Source organism: Hemicordylus capensis, chromosome 13 (genome assembly GCF_027244095.1).
Source record: "Hemicordylus capensis ecotype Gifberg chromosome 13, rHemCap1.1.pri, whole genome shotgun sequence".
In the NCBI taxonomy this organism is placed as follows: Eukaryota; Metazoa; Chordata; class Lepidosauria; order Squamata; family Cordylidae; genus Hemicordylus; species Hemicordylus capensis.
The window spans coordinates 22,504,115-22,521,388 of record NC_069669.1 but is presented as its reverse complement, the minus strand read 5'-3'; the positions used below and the strand labels follow the sequence as shown (position 1 = coordinate 22,521,388).

At 48.7% G+C, this 17,274-nt stretch overlaps 1 protein-coding gene across 3 annotated transcripts in view; it reads left to right on the top strand.

The window, feature by feature from the left end:
• Nucleotides 1–17,274, top strand: part of REXO5 (RNA exonuclease 5) — a 39,739-nt gene that overhangs the window by 4,097 nt on the left and 18,368 nt on the right. For all 3 annotated transcript variants that reach the window (XM_053276378.1, XM_053276379.1, XM_053276376.1), the window contains exons 4-7: nucleotides 1,766–1,892; nucleotides 12,115–12,202; nucleotides 15,387–15,494; nucleotides 16,285–16,373. In XM_053276378.1, coding sequence (XP_053132353.1) covers nucleotides 1,766–1,892; nucleotides 12,115–12,202; nucleotides 15,387–15,494; nucleotides 16,285–16,373 — 412 coding nt within the window. The remainder of the gene's footprint in view (nucleotides 1–1,765; nucleotides 1,893–12,114; nucleotides 12,203–15,386; nucleotides 15,495–16,284; nucleotides 16,374–17,274) is intronic.

Sequence of the window (17,274 nt, the reverse complement as noted above, 5' to 3'; positions counted from 1 at the left end):
GAGGTATTATGGAAGACCAGGATGCTTCATTAGCGGCCTTCAGCTCTTCTGCATTGTTTGGTCTCATGTCTCTCATCCTTCTCTTGGCAATGCCCCATAGATTCTCTATGGGGTCAGGTCAGGCGAGTTTGCTGGCCAATCAAGCACAGTACACTGTATACTTTTCAGAGGTCCGATATTGTTCTATTCTTCAATCCTTGTCTTCTTGGTTCCATGTAATATTCTAATTTTCTGAGATTGTGGATCTGGGGTTTTCATGAGCTGTACGCCATGATCATCACCATTATAACAAATTAAGGCTTGACTTATCTCGCTTTGCATGTAATGCGTCTGTCTCATATATCAGTTTCACCTTTTAATTTGCATTACTGAAATTAATGGACTTTTGCACGATATTCTAATTTTCCGAGTTTCACCTGTATACCCTCAGGGGATGGATATCAATGGTAGAGCATCTGGTTGACAAAGTGGACTTCAAAAAAGCTTTTGACAAAGTTCCACATCAAAGCTTCTTGAGTAAACTTAGTCATGAGATAAGGGGCCAGAGTCAACTGTGGATTGGAAACTGGCTGTAGGAGAGGAAACATAGAATTGGAATAAATGGACAGTTTTCACAATGGAAGGAAGTTGGAAGTGGGGTCCCCCAGGGATTGGTACTGGGACCAGTGCTCTTTATTTTGTTCATAAATGATCTAGAAGTTGGGATAAGCAGAGAAGCGGCCAATTCTGAGGATGACCCCAAGCTCTTTAGGGTAGTGAAATCCAAAACAGATTGTGAGAAGCTTCAAAAAGATCTCTCCAAACTGGCTGAGTGGGTGACAAAATTTCAGATGTGGTTCAGTGTAAGCAAGTGTGCATATTGAGACAACCCCCCCCCAACTTAACATATACACGGGTGGATCTGAGTTGTCAGTGACTGACCAGGTGAAGATCTTGGGGTTGTGCTGGACAGCTCGTTGAAAGTGTCGACTCAGTGCCCAAGAGTTGTGAAAAAGGCCAATTCCATGCTTGGGATCATTAGGAAGGGGATTGAAAATAAAAATGCTAATATTATAATGCCCTTATACAAATATATGGTGTGGCCACTTTTGGAGTACTGCATACAGTTCTGGCACCATACCTAAAGAAAGACATTATCTAACTGGAAAAGGTGGAAAGAAGAGGGCAACCAAGATGATCAGGGGCCTGGAGCACCTTCCTTAATGAGGCAAGGGTACAGCATCTGGGGCTTTTTAGATTGGAGAAAAAGATTACTAAGGGGAGACTTGATTGAGGTGTATAAAATTATGCATGAAGTGGAGAGGGTGGACAGAGAAATTTTTATCCCTCTCTCACAACACTAGAACCAGAGGTCACCCCATGAAAGTGGTCGGGGGAAATCTAGGACCGAGAAGAGAAAGTAATTTTTGACCCAGCACATAAACTGGAAAAGGTGCAGAAGAGGGCAACCAAGATGATCAGGGGCCTGCAGCACCTTCCTCAGGGGGCAAGGCTACAGCATCTGGGGCTCTTTAGTTTGGAAGAGAGGTGACTTAACAGCCTCCTCTCACCTTAGCCCCAGTTAGGTTGCATCACCAACAGCATTAACCAAGTTAAGCATAACCGTAGTTGCCGCACCACCAGAACTGGAAGCCAGCTTTGTGCCTTTGAGATGCCAGGCTGCTCACCAGGGGCTGAATTAGTTGTCCACTTCCGTAAGAGCAGAACTGACTCTGAATCACATTTCGTGGAACGCTGATGTCTTCCATTCTTGCCTCTGGTGCAGCTGGTGCCGCCTCCATCACCAAAGACGTGTGGCTGGCGTGGTGGTGGTGGTCCTCCGGGAAGTGAGTCGGCTGCATTACTACTGGTTCTACATGCAGTTCAAGCACCTCCGAAAGACATTCAGACATGTAAGTCCTGAGCCGTTTTTCCAAGCAGATGGAAACAGGGTTTGGGGTTTGTGTTGATTTTTGCCCCCAGCCAAGAGCACATGAGCCCACTGAGGTGGTCGGTACCGTCTTGTGGGGATGGATTTTTGACGACGTCTACACCCCTAAAGACAGAAAAGAGGTGATAACATTGCAAGATTTTCAGAGTGTTATTGTGCCTTTATTGTCCTGAATATCAAGTCTGCAGTGGCCAGATTTGCAATGGTGCTTTAAAAGGTTTTTAAAGTTTTAAAAACACAAAATCGGCTATAAAAGAATACTGATATTGTTGGAGAAATGGAAATGAAAACTGGCAGGAATGTCCTCCAGAGATTACTCCATGGAGAGGGTACAACAATGTGTTCACTGTTACCCCTAACAGTGTTCCCTCTGAGGGGTGCGCACGCTCACAAGTTTTTTTTTATGTCCGCTCAGTTAATCTTAGATCCCTCTCAGGCTGGATTAGGAAGGCCTCACTCTGAATGCACGTGCGCACGCACTGCCTTGATTCTGCTGCCCAGAATAAAACTCATTCTGCACACGGATGAAAAAAATTAGAGAGAACACTGACCCCTAACCCTTTCCTCTGCGCAAAAATGCCTGCAGTCTTACCATAATCGTTTGGGGGCAGAGATAAAGAAGGAGTGATAAGACAGAGAAAGCTATAAGAGCAACAAGGTTGTCACCTTCTTTCCCTCTCTAGGAAGGTAGATGTTGCCAAAAATCACTCGAGGGTTTGTCCTCCTGAGATGGTGCCAATGGCCATAGTTTGTGAGCCAGGCTCATGGACTATATGCCCACTTTCCACTCTACACAGAAGGATTCTTCCTACTTGAAGGTGTTGGAAGGGGCAGGAAGTTTGGTCCAGGAAACAGGGATGGAGGGATGGGAATCAGCCAAGGAGGCACCTACTTCCCAACCTGGCCCCTAAAAGCTCCTCTGGGTCAGATCCTTTCTGGGTTGAATTTTTTTTTTTTTTTGGCAGTATAAATGTGTTTCTGTTACTAAGATATTGCGGATGTTCCAGATATCAGTGGCTGCTAGTTTTGATGGCTACACCTACCTTGAGGAGGAGAGCTGGTCTTGCGGTAGCAAGCATGAATGGTCCCCTTTGCTAAGCAGGGTCCACCCAGGTTTGCATTTGGTTGGAGGACTACAAGTGAGCTTAGTGGGAGAGCATCTACTTTGCACGCAGAAGGTCTCAGGTTCACTCCCTGGCAACAGCACCTCCAGGTCGGGCTGGGAGAAATCCTGCTTGCAACCATGGAGAGCTGCTGCCAGTCAGTGTAGACAGCACTGACCCAGATGGACTACGGGTCTGACTTGGCATAAAGCCTCTCCCTGTGTTCCTATGCATTTGGAGGTGGGGTCATAGTTCATTGGTAGAGCATCTGCATGCTTCCAGGTCCCAGCTTCATTCCCTGGCATTCATCTCCCGCCTTGAAACTTGGAGAGCTGCTGCCAGTCAGTGCAGACCAGACTGAGCGAGATGGGCCAGTAGTCTTAACTCGGTATAAGGCAGCTCCCCATGTGCCTATGCGCCCCCCCCCCCGGCTCCAAGGCAGGATGCCTCCCTCCAGATCCCAGTGGCAGGGGAGGGGGCCGGCATTTGCAAAGGGTGTCTGTTGTGGAGAAGTGGAGCGATTGCTCACCCAACACACCCCTTGATATCTGGAGTGTTGTGTGGACTGTGGCTCACTAGAGAGGGGCACAGCTCAGGGGCAGACTGCATGTTTTGAGTGCACAAGGTTCGGTTCCTGGCATCTAACAGTCGCAAGGCAGGGAAAGACTCCTGTCTGACGGCTGGAGCATAGGAAGCTGCTTTCTAACGAGTCAGACTCTTGGTCCATCTAGCTCAGTTCACGGACTGGCAGCGGCTTCTCCCAGGTTGCAGGCAGGAGTCTCTCCCAGCCCTATCTTGGAGATGCTGCTGCCAGGGAGGGAACCTTCTGCATGCAGGTGCTCTTCCCAGAGCAGCCCCACCCCCATATATCTTACAGTGTTCACAGTTGTAGTCTCCCATCCAAATGCAAACCAGGGAGGACCCTGCTTAGCAAAGGGGACAAGTCATGTTTGCTACCACAAGACCTGGAGAACTGCTGCTGCCAGTCAGAGCAGGCAGTACTTGGCTAGATGGACCAGTGCTCTGATGCAGCAGAAGGCTACCACCTTCCTATGCTCAGCATCTGGCTCGGGTCAAGCGCCGTGCCAAACCACCCTCTGAGTCAACAAACCATGATTTGTGGTTCGCTGGCAAACCAGAATCGGAAACCATGGCCTGAAGTGGGTTTGCCGACCGTGAAATGTGTTGCCTTTGGTTTGGCATGACGTCTGCCCCTCCGCAGGGCTGCTGCTGCTCCACTTACAAAGCCGAGAGGAGGGGAAGCAAGACTGGAGAAGCAGGTCAGGATCACGAGGCGCCTGTCGTGCATTCGGAAGCAGAGGAAGCGGCCTCATGGAACACAGGAAGCCGCCATATACCGAGTCAGACCCTTGGTCCGTCCAGTTCAGTATTGTCTGCACAGGCTGGCAGCGGCTCCTCCGAGTCGGCCCATTGGCCCGTATGCAGCTCAGGTGATGCCTGCTAGGGATGTGCACGGAATACCCTGGCGACATCCCGGGGGGCAGGGAGGGGTGCCTTTGAAAGGAGGCAGGCAGCTCTCCCCCGCCCCTCCCTCCAGCCTCCGCCGCCCCATCGCGGCGCTCTCCTGAGCAAAGCGGCAGCCCATGCCGATGGTGCCTTGGAAGTGCCGGGCCGACGGGATGCTGGGAGAAGCATCCCGGCAGTGCTTCAGAGGAGCCCACGGCACGGGCTGCCGCTCTCACGGAGCAGCTTTGCTTAGAGGAGCGCTGCAGCGGAGGCTGCAGGGAGGGGCGGGTGAGACCTGCCTGCTTCCTCTTAAAGGCGCCCTGCGCCGAAACGTTTCCGCTGCAGGGAGCCGAATGGCTTCGGTGCCTCTTCATAGATTCGGGCTCATCCAGAAAGCAGGGGCTCTAGGGAATGTACTAAAATGAGTGACAGGGAATGCCCACGGAAAAGCCCTGGATCCTGCCAAATGACCATGGAGTGCATTGAATTTCCAAAGATCCATTCAGAAATTCCAGGCATTCCTATGCACTTTGGAAGGAAGCTGCTATATAATGAGTCAGACCCTTGGTTCATCTAACTCAGTGTTGTCTACACAGACTGGCAGCAGCTTCTCCAAGGCTGCAGGCAGGAGCCTCTCCCAGGCCTATCTGGAGATGCTGCCAGGGAGGGAACTTGGGATCTTCTGCATGTAAAGCAGAATGCTCTAATCGTAATACTGAGTCTTATTTATTGTTTTAAGTTCTGTAAACCCCTCCTGTATCCGACAGAAGGAAAACCACATGGCTCTGTGGTCGCCGGGAGTCGACACCGACTCGACGGCACAACTTCACTTTACCATACACCACCTTGAGATTTAGGTGTTTGGCAGTTCATAATAAATGTAATAAATTCCCCTCTCCCTAGGCCAGCGGCTTTTCTGTTTTCTGTGTATGTGTTGAAAGTTGACGGACTTTCTTTGGATCTGGGAGCCAGCCCAAAAATTTAGGAGCCAGACAATGAAGATTTGGCAAAATTACCAGACTTCGTATGGACCCTGTGCAAGCGGAGGGTAAATAAACATCCCTCCATCCCTTTTCTGCAGCTCATAAGCTTAGAACAGAAGCAGGGCTGCCTGGAGCAAAGGAAGCTTTTATTCCATAACTCAGGCTCTGACTCCCCGGGTCTCGGTGCCAGGGTTAGATTTCTCGGCACCAGGGCTCCCTGGTGTTTGGGATTTGTCACACCCTGGTTTGTGCTGTGAGGCTGGGGTTCTCCAGATTGGGTCCCCAGATGTTGGTAGACTTCAACTCCTATTCTCCCCAGCCCCAGTGATTTGCTTTGTGAAGTCTGGCTTATCTGCTCTTCCCAGGTTGTGGCACAGAACTTGTGTCCTGATCTGGTTCTACGTTGGCTGCATGGCCTTTCACAAAAAAACCAGGACATTTTGTGTTCTGAAAGCCCTGTTTCTCATGCAGAATAAAGGTTCTCTTTAATTTTCCCCAGGACTGTTTTTGACGTCTTTACTGAACAGGATGCCTTGAATCAATAGGCCAAACAAACAAAAAACTCATTTTCCAGGGGCAGTGGAACACATGTCTTTAATTTAAAGCAATTTCAGGGCTTTCCAGGAACAAGTAGCAGCCAGTTCTGCATCTGCCAGCAAGACACAAGCCGTTTTCCTGGCTCCTGCCTGGAAGTCAAGGTCATTAATGCAAGGATGGGGTAGAGACAGAAGAGATTGTTTTACTCGCTCCCATCTCCCTGAAATGTGCTCTTTCCCCTCCACTGAGCCCTTTAAAAAGCAGGCAGAGGAATAAGCAGCTATGGAGATGCCAACCTGCTTTTCCTGCTGGCTGAAACCAGTGAGAGCAACAGGCATGCGTGCCTTTCTGGGTGGGCTGATTTAAATCCAGGCGGTGTGGTGTCTCTCATGTTTCCCACTGACGTGTCTTCACATATTGGTTAATATGCTCTGATCACTAGAACATGTTCCTTATTTCTTTATTATTTCTTTATTTCATTTCTTTTATTTCTTTACATTACATTTCTAGACCACCCCATCCAAAGGCTCTGGGCGGTACACAAGAAGTTTTAAAAAACATAAACACAAGCTCCATATAAAACACACTGCTTAAAACAATATAAAGACAATTCAGACCCATTTAAAACCAATTAAAATACTTAAAAACAATTTAAAAACCTTAGAAGGCCAGGCCAAATAAGTAAGTTTTTAGGGCTCCCTTAAAGTCCAACAGCGCACCTAAACTGCGGATATCTGCCGGGAGGGCATTCCAGAGGCCAGGAGCAGCCACAGAAAAGGCCCGGCTCTGAGTCGCCACCAGACATACCGGTGGTAACTGGAGACGGACCTCCCCAGATGACCTCAACGTGCGATGGGGATCATATAGAAGAAGGCGCTCTGTAAGGTAGCCCAGACCTAAGCCGTTCTGGGCTTTAAAGGTAATAACCAGCACTTTGCATTTTGCCCAGAAACATATTGGCAGCCAGTGCAACTGTTTTAAAACAGGTATAACATGGCCTCTCCTGGTCACCCCAGAGACCAGTCTGGCTAACTAACTGAAGTTTCCGAACTACATACAAAAGCAGCCCCACGTAGAGCGCATTGCAATAGTCAAGCCTGGAGGTTACCAGTAGGGGTGTGCACGGAACTGCACAGCTGCGGTCCGGCACTGTGGAGGGGGTTCCTTTAAGGGCAGGGAGGGTTTCCTTACCCCTCCCACCGCTTTGCCCCCTCCAGCTCTCGTAATTACTGTAGAAATTGGGGCGGCAGGATACTTCCCTGCCGCCCCTTCTTGCTGCTCAATGTAAAAGGCTCCGACAAGCCTTCTGCGCACGTCGCGCGCAAGCTTCACGTCTCCCGGAGGCCCGGTCTACCCGGCTTCGTCCCAGCGGGTAGACCGGTCGTCCGGCTGCCGGAGGCCCGGTCTACCCGCAGGCAGGGGCCGAGTCCGGGTAGACCGGGCCTCCGGGAGACGTGAAGCTCGTGCGCGACGTGTGCAGAAGGCTTGTCGGAGCCTTTTACATTGAGCAGCAAGAAGGGGCGGCAGGGAGGTATCCTGCCGCCCCAATTTCTACAGTAATTACAAGAGCTGGAGGGGGCAAAGTGGCAGGAGGGGTAAGTAAACCCTCCCCGCCCTTAAAGGAACCCCCTCCACCCGGACTGGACCGGCCAGGATGGTCCGGAGGCCTTTACAATGGCCTCCGGACCGGTCCGGACCCATCCCTAGTTACCAGCTGTTGCACCACTGTTTTGAGGTCATCCTCTTCAAGGAGTGGGCACAGCTGTCGAATCAGCCAAAGTTGATGGAAAGCGCTCCTGGCCATAGCCTCCACCTGAGAAACCAGGGTGAGGCCTGGATCCAAGAGCACTCCCAAGCTGCGTACCTGTTCCTTCCAGGGGAGTGTAACCCCATCCCGCTCAGGAAGGTCTAACTCATCCCTCACATTCTGATCCCCCACAATGAGCACCTCCGTCTTGCTTGGATTCAGCTTCAATTTGTTATCCCTCATCTAGCCCATTACTGCCTGTAGGCAGGCATTTAGGGAATGAATGCCATTTCCTGATGATGATAAGGAGAAATAGATCTGGGTGTCATCAGCATACTGTTAACACCCTGCACCAAATCTCCTGATAACATCACCCAACGGATTCATGTAAATAATAAAAAGCATTGGTGACAGAATGGAGCCCTGAGGGGCTCTATATAATAGTACCCTTTTCGAAGGGCAACTGTCACCAAGCTCCACCATCTGGAATCTACCCAAGAGATAGGAGTGGAACCACTGCAAAGCCGTGCCTCCTATCCCCAATTCCCCCAGGCAATCCAGAAGGATACCATGGTCGATGGTATCGAACTGCTGCCAAGAGATCCAAAAGAACCAACAGAGTTACACTCCCTCTGTCGATTCCCCAGTAAAGGTCATCCACCAGGCTGACCAAGGCAGACTCAGCCCCATAACCCGCTCTAAAGCCAGTGTGAAATGGGTCTTTATAATCGGTTTCCTCCAAAACCGCCTGGAGCTGGTTAGCCACCACCCTCTCAATCACCTTGCCTAACCATGGGAGATTGGAGACCGGCCTATAACTTTCTGTCACTGAGGGATCTGGGGAAGGCTTCTTAAGAGGTGGTCTAATCATGGCCTCTTTCAAACAAGGAGGCATCCTACCCTCCCTCAGTGATGAGTTAGTGATATTAACTATAGGCCAATTAATATGAATATTAATACTCAGTAGAGCATTTTCAAGATCCAGGAGGGTATACTTGATACAATTTTTAAGATAACTTGGCTTTTTCGAATTTAGGTAATAGTATATGGCGCAGTGGGAAATGACTTGACTAGCAAGCCAGAGGTTGCCGGTTCAAATCCCTATTGGGCAGCAGCGATCTAGGAAGGTGCTGAAAGGCATCATCTCATTCTGCGTGGGAGGAGGCAATGGTCAACCCCTCCTGTATTCTACCAAAGACAACCTCAGGGCTCTGTGGGCACCAGGAGTCAACACCGACTCAACAGCACACTTTACCTTTACATAGTTTTTTTGGTGGGTTCTTTTTAATGTAATGGATACCTTTACTTGTTACCTGTGCCAAGCTGTCTTGTATCTCCTTATTGTACTACTTGCACTTGACACATTTGTTCTTTTTCACCCAGGGAAAGCATTTCTTCAAAATATTCTATTTTATGTATGTATGTATTCAATTTTTATACCACTTTTCATAAAGCATCCCGAGGTGGTTTACAACAGTTAAAATATGATAAAATTCAGTAAAAATATTTTTATATAATATAAATAAATATAATTAAAATATTAAAATATCCTGTGTTCCCAGATAGGGTGTCTTGCACACCCAAATTATGGTTGTTTCTCTCTGGGAACATGTGGGGCAATATAGGAAGCTTTGTACTGAGTAATGGCTTTCCTTTTCCTCTCTGCTGTTTTTCCACTCCACCTCCTTTCCTGCATCGTGTGTCTGTCTGAACTCCTCTGCCTTGGCCCAGCCCCACCAAAACCACCCACTCTACTATCCAGGCGGCGTATTCACCCATATGACTTTAGTCTGGCTAGAAACAGAAACTGAAAGCCCAGGATTCTTCAAAAGCAAGAGCTGATCGTTGCTGGGCAGATTAGAGCCATTTTCATGAGAAGAAACACATGAATGCCTGTGTGTGTCTGATTGATTGACAGGTGATTGAGTCTGTGCAAGAAAGCCCTTAATTTATAGGAGACTGTAAATGTCAGTGAAGTATGTTTGTGACGAGATTTGATTTTAACCATATTATTTGTTACATGAGAATTTGGAATTTAGTGTGTTTGCCATTTTTTTAAAAAATCCTATTTTAAGATCAGATTAAAAAAAACCCCAAACATTGATTTTTATTTACCCTGATATACTTAAGTTGCTGCCTATTAATAAGAGGCCCATTTGCCCAGAGAGCTGCTAGCCCGGGCTAGTTTACTGCACCTTGTTGGGTGTGGGCTGCCTTTGAAAAGCATCTGGAAACTCCAGCTGGTGCAGAACAACAACAAATATTTATATACCGCTTTTCAACAAACGTTTCCAAAGCAGTTTACATAGAGAAACAACAAATAAAGAAGAAGGCTCCCCATCCCCAAAGGGCTCACAATCTAAAAAGAAACATAAGAGAGACACCAGCCACAGTCACTGGAGGGATGCTGTGCTGGGGCTGGAGAGGGCCAGTTGCTCACCCCCTGCTCAATGCAGGAGAATCACCACGTTAAAAAGGTGCCTCTTTGCCCAGTGAGCAGGAGTTAGAACATGGCAGCCGAATGGCTCACTAGTCCTGCCCACCATGAGCACGTTACTCTAGCGTTAAAAGATACTCTCTTGTTCCCAGTTTGTTTCTGGGCTCGGTTCAAAGTGCTGGCTTTGACCTCCCCCAGAGCCCTAAGTGGCTTGGGGCCAGGGTCTCGGAAGGGCAGCAACCCAGTTATGCAGCTCTCCTCCTAGATATCTAGGCTGGCGCCATCACGATCATCCTCCAAGCAGCAGGCAACATCCATCCCGTTCTCTTATGCTTTTAATAGCACAAATATGGACCCACCCTGGTGTTCAGGTGTTACCTGAGCCTGGTGAAAGTTAAGGCAGCCTTCCCTCTTGGAGGCAGAAGGGGTGTGACTGTCTTGAGGGGCCATTCTTCAATCTGAACAATGCCCCACTCTTTTTAATCAAGCCCTCCTCTCTGCCGTCCCTGCTCACCACTGAGTTCTATTAGCTCCGCCCACCTGGCTGGCTGTTAACTACCCTCTCAATCAGCAAACATCCCGCTCCATTAAATTATATTGGGGCAGTTTGAGAGAGTGGGTTTTCTGAAAAATTGTTTCCCATTCAGATTTTTGTGAAACTGGCATCTCTCCAAGTTACCCAGAGTTAGCCGGTCCCTCCCTTTCTCCCCACAGGTGCTGCAGTTATGCATCTTTAAGTACCATAACACTGCCAGCTCTTTGGGAAATAGATATAAGATTTGAAGTATTTTTATTTGTTGTTTAACCCATCTTGTTTTACCCCCGGCTTTGCTGTTCGTATGTTTGCAGCCTGGTTGCTGCCGTTTGCTCTTTATTGCTTTTATTGATTGCCGTGAGCTGCCTGGAGGCCTCCTGTACTGAAAGGCCGGGTGTGAGCCCTGTAAATAAAATAAAAGGAGAGGCCGTCAGCAGTGTAGCCAGAGAGCACCTCTTGTTTCTCAGCTAGATTTCCGTTAGGATTTTGATGTAGATTGTGCTTTCATGTCATGTCAGGCAAGAACAAAAGTATTAAGGAACTCGGAATGGTTTGAATAAAATAATGTCTGAACTTTGGGAAGAGTCTGCAGATTGGTGGCTGAACACATGCCTTCCTTGTGTGGGGGAAGGTTCAGCCCTGGGATACAGCGTTCTCTCTAAATTTTTTCTTCTGTGTGTGGAACGAGTTTTGTTCTGGGCGGGAGCATCAAGGCACTGTGTGTGCACACATGCATTCAGAATGGGGCCCTCCTGATTCTACCTGAGTGGGATCTAAAATGAACTGAGCGGACGTCAAAAGACTTGTGAGCTCAGGCTTGTGCAAATGCCTTGGAGGGAACACTGCTGGGATAGCCCCATAGCTCAGGGGCAGAGCCTCTGCTTGGCTTGCAGAAGGTCCCCGGTTCACTCCCTGGCAGCATCTCCAGGTAGGGCTGCGAGAGACCCCTGTCCGAAACCTTGGAGAGCTGCTGGCAGTCCGTGCAGACAATACTGAGCTAGATGGACCAGTGGTCTGACTCCGTAGACAGCAACTTCCTATATGCCTATGTGAGCTTTGTCTCCCAAGTTTGGGGATGGGATCATAGCTCAGTTGAGGAGCATCTGCATGTTTGCATGCAGGAAGTCCCAGGGTTGTCAGCCGAGCATGCCCGCTGGTGTGTTAAGTTGACATGGAAATGAGTGGGAGATGCTGCTGGTTCCAGGAGCTCACGTTGGCTGCATAGCCACAGTTCCCACCAGTTTATTTTCTGGCAGCCATGTGGAGCCGCCCATAGTAAGGGCACAAGACACGCCCTCGGCGTCATACCCTTTTCTTCCAATACGTGTGTTTTTAACACCTTTTGATTTACGGCGTGTTTTCTGTATTGTAACAGCGGTTCTCTTTATCGCCTGTTTCGGATGGTTTTATGGAAGAACATTATGGAGCAGGAAGTAACGGCAATCAGCAGATCAGCAAGCCAGGTATCTATTAGCTTTCCTTGGTGAATTTCCAAATATCGTTGCTGCATACCTGAAACTTGGTTACTTGAAATTCTTAGTTATCCTACACTGATGGGCATCCCCCGTATGAGCATACACCAAGGTTTACCAAAGACGAGGCAGAGGTCTGCCCAAATTGTTACTGCTGTTTACATAAGAACAGCCCTGCTGCTGGATCAGGCCCAAGAATGCCCATCCAGTCCGGCATCCTGTTCCACACAGGGGCCCACCAGATACCTCTGGGGCGGCCACAAGAAAGAAGTGAGGGCATGCCCTCTCTCCTGATGTTGCTCCCCTGCAACTGGTGTTGAGAGGCATCGTGCCTTTGAGGCTGGAGGTAGCTCGTAGCCACCAGACTAGTAGCCACCAGACTAGTCCTCCATGAATTTGTCTAAGCCCCTTTTAAAGCCATCCAAGCTGCTGGCCAGCACACCACATCCCATGGCAAAGAATTCCATAGATTAATTATGCGCTGTGTGAAAAGGTACTTCCTCTTGTCAGTCCTAAATTTCCCAACTGTCACATTCATGGGATGACCTCTGGTTCTATTGTTGTGAGAGAGGGAGAAAAATTTCTTTCTGTCCACTCTCTCCATTCCATGCATGAGTTTATAGGGTTGTAGTGGGGAACAGACCCCCCCTCAAAAAATATTGAGGTCCTGTATTTCTTGAGCACCTCCAGAAACTAGTTGTGCATAAAATAAAATATCTGTATTAACTCCTCTATCAAGGAATGCCTGCCATGAAATCCAGCATACAACTCAGGATTCAGAGCATATATCTGAGCCCTGGTTCCCAGCCAGAGACACACAATTCTGTGGTGGTACTTCTAAGGCTTGTAAGAGGTACTCGGAGCCTCCTTACCTCACTGGTTAGGGATGAGGACACAGCTCTGTTGCCTCCTGGCTTGGCTGTTAAATTCACTTGCTTACATCCAGATTAAGTTACTGGATGTAACTTCAGTAGCATGAGTGTTGCTAGTTAAATTGTTGGGAAAAGTTTGCTTGTCCTGTTATTTTTATTGGAAGAACTCATGAGTAACTTAACCTGGAAGTAAAACTATAATAGTCTGTCTTGTTTATAACTGCAGTATTTAATAGTGTATGTATGTACGCACACTAAAAATCTGTGAGGGCTACCTGAGCAGAGGGTTTCGGACAGAAGGAGGTTGAAACCCCCGTATTAGAGCCACGGGAATCATGGGTCCCACGAAGGGCAGAGGTGGACAAATCCCTGCACAGAAAACAGCCTTGTCCACCTCAGCTGGCAGAAGTCCTTGGCAGAGTGATCAGCCACAAGCGAAAGGCATGTTTAAAGGGCTCACGTACAGTCTGGCATTCATGATTTCCAAGGGAGTTCCCCCCTTCCAGTTCTCTTGAGTAGTTAACATCTGCATAGCAGGTAAAGTGTCCCATCACCTTATGCTGGGGAGGCAATGTTCTCCTACTGAATCTAGTCAGGGGCCTGGAGCACCTTCCTGATGAGCCTGGGCTACAGCATCTGGGGCTCTTCACCTTGGAAAAGAGGCGACTAAGGGGAGACATGATTGAGGTGTATAAAATTATGCATGGGGTGGACAGGGTGGGCAGAGAGAAATTCTTCTCTCTCACACACAACACTAGAACCAGGAGTCACCCCGTGAAAGTGAAGGTTGGGAAATTTAGGTCCAACAAGAGAAAGTCCTTTTTCACACAGCGCATCATTAATCAATGGAATTCTCTGCCATGGGATGTGCTGATGGCCACCAGCTTGGATGGCTTTAAAAGGGGCTTAGACAGTTCTGTCAATGGCTACTAGTCTGGTGGCTGTGGGCCATCTCCAGCCTCAGAGGCGTGATGCCTCTCAATCCCAGTTGCAGGGGAGCAACAGCAGCAGCAGAGAGGGCGTGCCCTCACTTCTTGCCCGTGGGCTTCTCAGAGGCATCTGGTGGGCCACTGTATGAAGGAGGATGCTGGACTAAATGGGCCTCCTTGGGCCTGATCCAGCAGGGCTGTTCTTAGGCAACAGTTTAAGGGCAAACCTTCCAGCGGCATAAGGCCGCTTCTTACAAGGCAGATCAAAGGCTTCCCATCCTTGGTTCAGAAAAAGGCTTGCATTTTTAGCAGCACCTTAGAGGCTGCAGTTAAATTAAGAAATAAATTCAGTCTTAAATTAGAATTGTAATTAAGGTGACTGTAGTCCTAAACAGTCTCACTTGGGCGGAAATCTGATCGAAACCAGTGTTGGTTACTTCTGAATCATCCTTCCAATGCTGAGAGTTGCTCAGGATGTTAATGTGAAATATAGGAATGTTCCCGTTTTGATAAGGTTGGATACATGAGATAATTTAACCCTTAGGGCAGAACTTTATGTGCCTAGGTGGATCGCAGGCCTGGCATTTCCCTTAACCTAACGCAGCCATGACACAGCTTCATCTGAACTGGGATTGCGAGGGATTAACACTCCTCTCACTGCTTTCTTGCTGAAAATGCCCTCCTCAGCTGTGGGAGGTGATTTTCAACAGGAGCATGGAGTGGAAGGAAGGAGTTAACCCCCCTCCCTTTCGCCACACCATGTTTTCAGTTCAGGCTGTGTGCTTACACACATCTGCTTTTGGTTTTGACATGGGAAATTCCAAGCACAGGATTTCACATTTGCATATAAAGTCATGCCTGGTTTGAACCCTGGGATCTGTTTCTGTTGGCCATCACGCAGTGGCAGAGCATCTGCTTTGCATGCAGAAGGGCGCAGGTTCCATCCCTGGCAGCAGCATCTCCAGGTAGGGCTGGGGAGGAAGACTCTTGCCTGCAGCCTTGGAGAGCCGTTGCCAGTCAGAGTAGACAGTCCTGAGCTAGATGGAACACGGGTCTGACTCAGTATAAGGCTCCTGTTGGAGGTGGCACTGGGCAGTTCTCTCTTGGGAGAAGGCCGGATTGGTCTTCCCTGTGACAGAGATTCCCAGATGTTGTTGACTACAACTCCCATCATCCCCAGCCAAAGGCCGTTGGAGGTGGAGATGATGGGAGTTGTAGTCAACAACTCCTGTGTATCCCTGGTTCAGGATACCACCATAAAACCCCTTTTTCTGGTAGCTATTTTCTCTTAAGCCACTTCAAATATCACTTTACCAGTATAGATTTTTTAAAAAATGGAAAATTAATAACAAATGAATACGCTGGGGATTTCAGAGATTCTGAACGATCCCATCATCCAGAAATATGGAGAAGGCCGGCGTGGGCTCTCCAGTTACATCCTCACACCAGAGGAGATGTGTCTCAATGAATACCCTCTAGAAGGTAAGCTGCTGTTGCATGCCTAGGGGTGTTTTACTAGGTTCTCCCTCACGGATTCCAGTTAATTTACAGATCCTGATGTTCTGAAAGCGGGCAAAACTGTGGCTCAGTAGCAGGGGATAGGCGCGGGGCTCTGTTCTGTCCTCCGATTCTGTGTCATATGCAGGACAAGATGAGGCAGGATATTTATTGATTAGATAGTCAAAAACCCTGCTGGTTTGAGGCTCTCACATTTCGGCTCCAGCCAAACCCAAGGATATTGGAACCTCAGGCTGAGGCCTGAACAGGCTTGCCATGTGATCCATGCACGCTTCCGACCGGTACTTGTGTCTTTGCAAAGATCAAGGCAGGAGGAGGGGAGGGTGGTTTTGTGGGAGCCGGGAAGGGGGCAGGACAGGCAGGGCCAACACACATTCTCTCCCGAGCAGTTTACTGAGGGTAGGTGGAAAGCCGCCCTACCCACCTCCTGCCTCTTGCTTTGATCTTTGAATCCACTTGGCTGCTGATCAAGAACATGCCCAGCTCTCCAGCTCTGCCCGGGGTTGTGAAGACAGCCCTCTGGTTTCTGATCCCGGTGTTCTGAATGATTGCACATGCCATAGTTCCTCTCATGCCAGGCTCTCACTCCAGGCCACCACGATGCTTCCTTTCGCCTTGGGCAGCGTGCTGTTTTAATGGCGCCACCAGCAAATAACAGATTTGAGCCTGGGCTTCCCAGATCAGCTAGGAACTCTGCTAGACGGGCTCTTGCAATCTGCTTGGATTCTTAAACTCTCTTTGCTTCTTTCTCCAGGTTCCAGTGACTGCAGCCATTTTACCTCCACCCGACACAAAGGCCCAGTGACGGACTGCAGCCCTCTCTTTGGGCTGGACTGTGAAATGGTATGTTGGGCTCCCTTCCTCAGGAAGGGCTGGTTACTCTTTCCACAGCATGATAAGGCAGCTCACACGATCAATAGGCTGCTTCTCCAACCCATTTTAATGGTGTGATCAGCCCTACTCTGTTGAAATGCAAACAAAAGAAAACAAAACCCTCTTTGGATTCAGAGCATCAAAAAAAGAATCTGAATATTTTAATATTAAAATATTCATATATAATATTTGGATTCTTTTTTCTTTTTTTCTTTTGATACTCGGCCCTAATCTGTACCTGTAAGACAGGCCTGCTCAACTTTGGCCCTCCCGCAGATGTTGGCCTTCAACTCCCATAATCCCTGGCTATTGGCTACTGTGGCTGGGAATTATGGGAGTTGTAGTCCAAAAGCAGCTGAGGGAGCCCTAAGTTGAGCAGGCTTGCTGTAGGATGATTTTCAGTATGAGGCGTCCTAAAGACTGAAGGATTTTTGAAAAAGTCCTCTAGACCGAGCCTTCTGTATCAGTTAAGGCAAAACAATTAGGGAATTCTATTTATGTTTACATTTATATCCCACTCTACCTCCAAGAAGCCCAGAGCAGTGTATGTGGTTATGTTTCTCTTCACAACAACCCTGTGAGGTAGGTTGGGCTGAGGGACTAGCCCAGAGACACCCAGTGAGCTTCATGGCTGAGTGGGGACTTGAACCCGGGTCTCCCGTGTCCCAGTCCACTGGTCACTCCTAGTCCAGCACGCTGGCTCTGCCTTCCCTTGGAATGCGTAATGATGCCACTGGGAGAGAAAAGGGGTGGAGCTCATAGCCAACTATGGCGATTGATGGAAATGGTGGCAGGTTGCTTGTCTCGCTCTCTGTCTGTAAAGGTGTGTTGTGGGAGAGACGGGGCGAAAAACTGTCAGCCCAGATGGAGA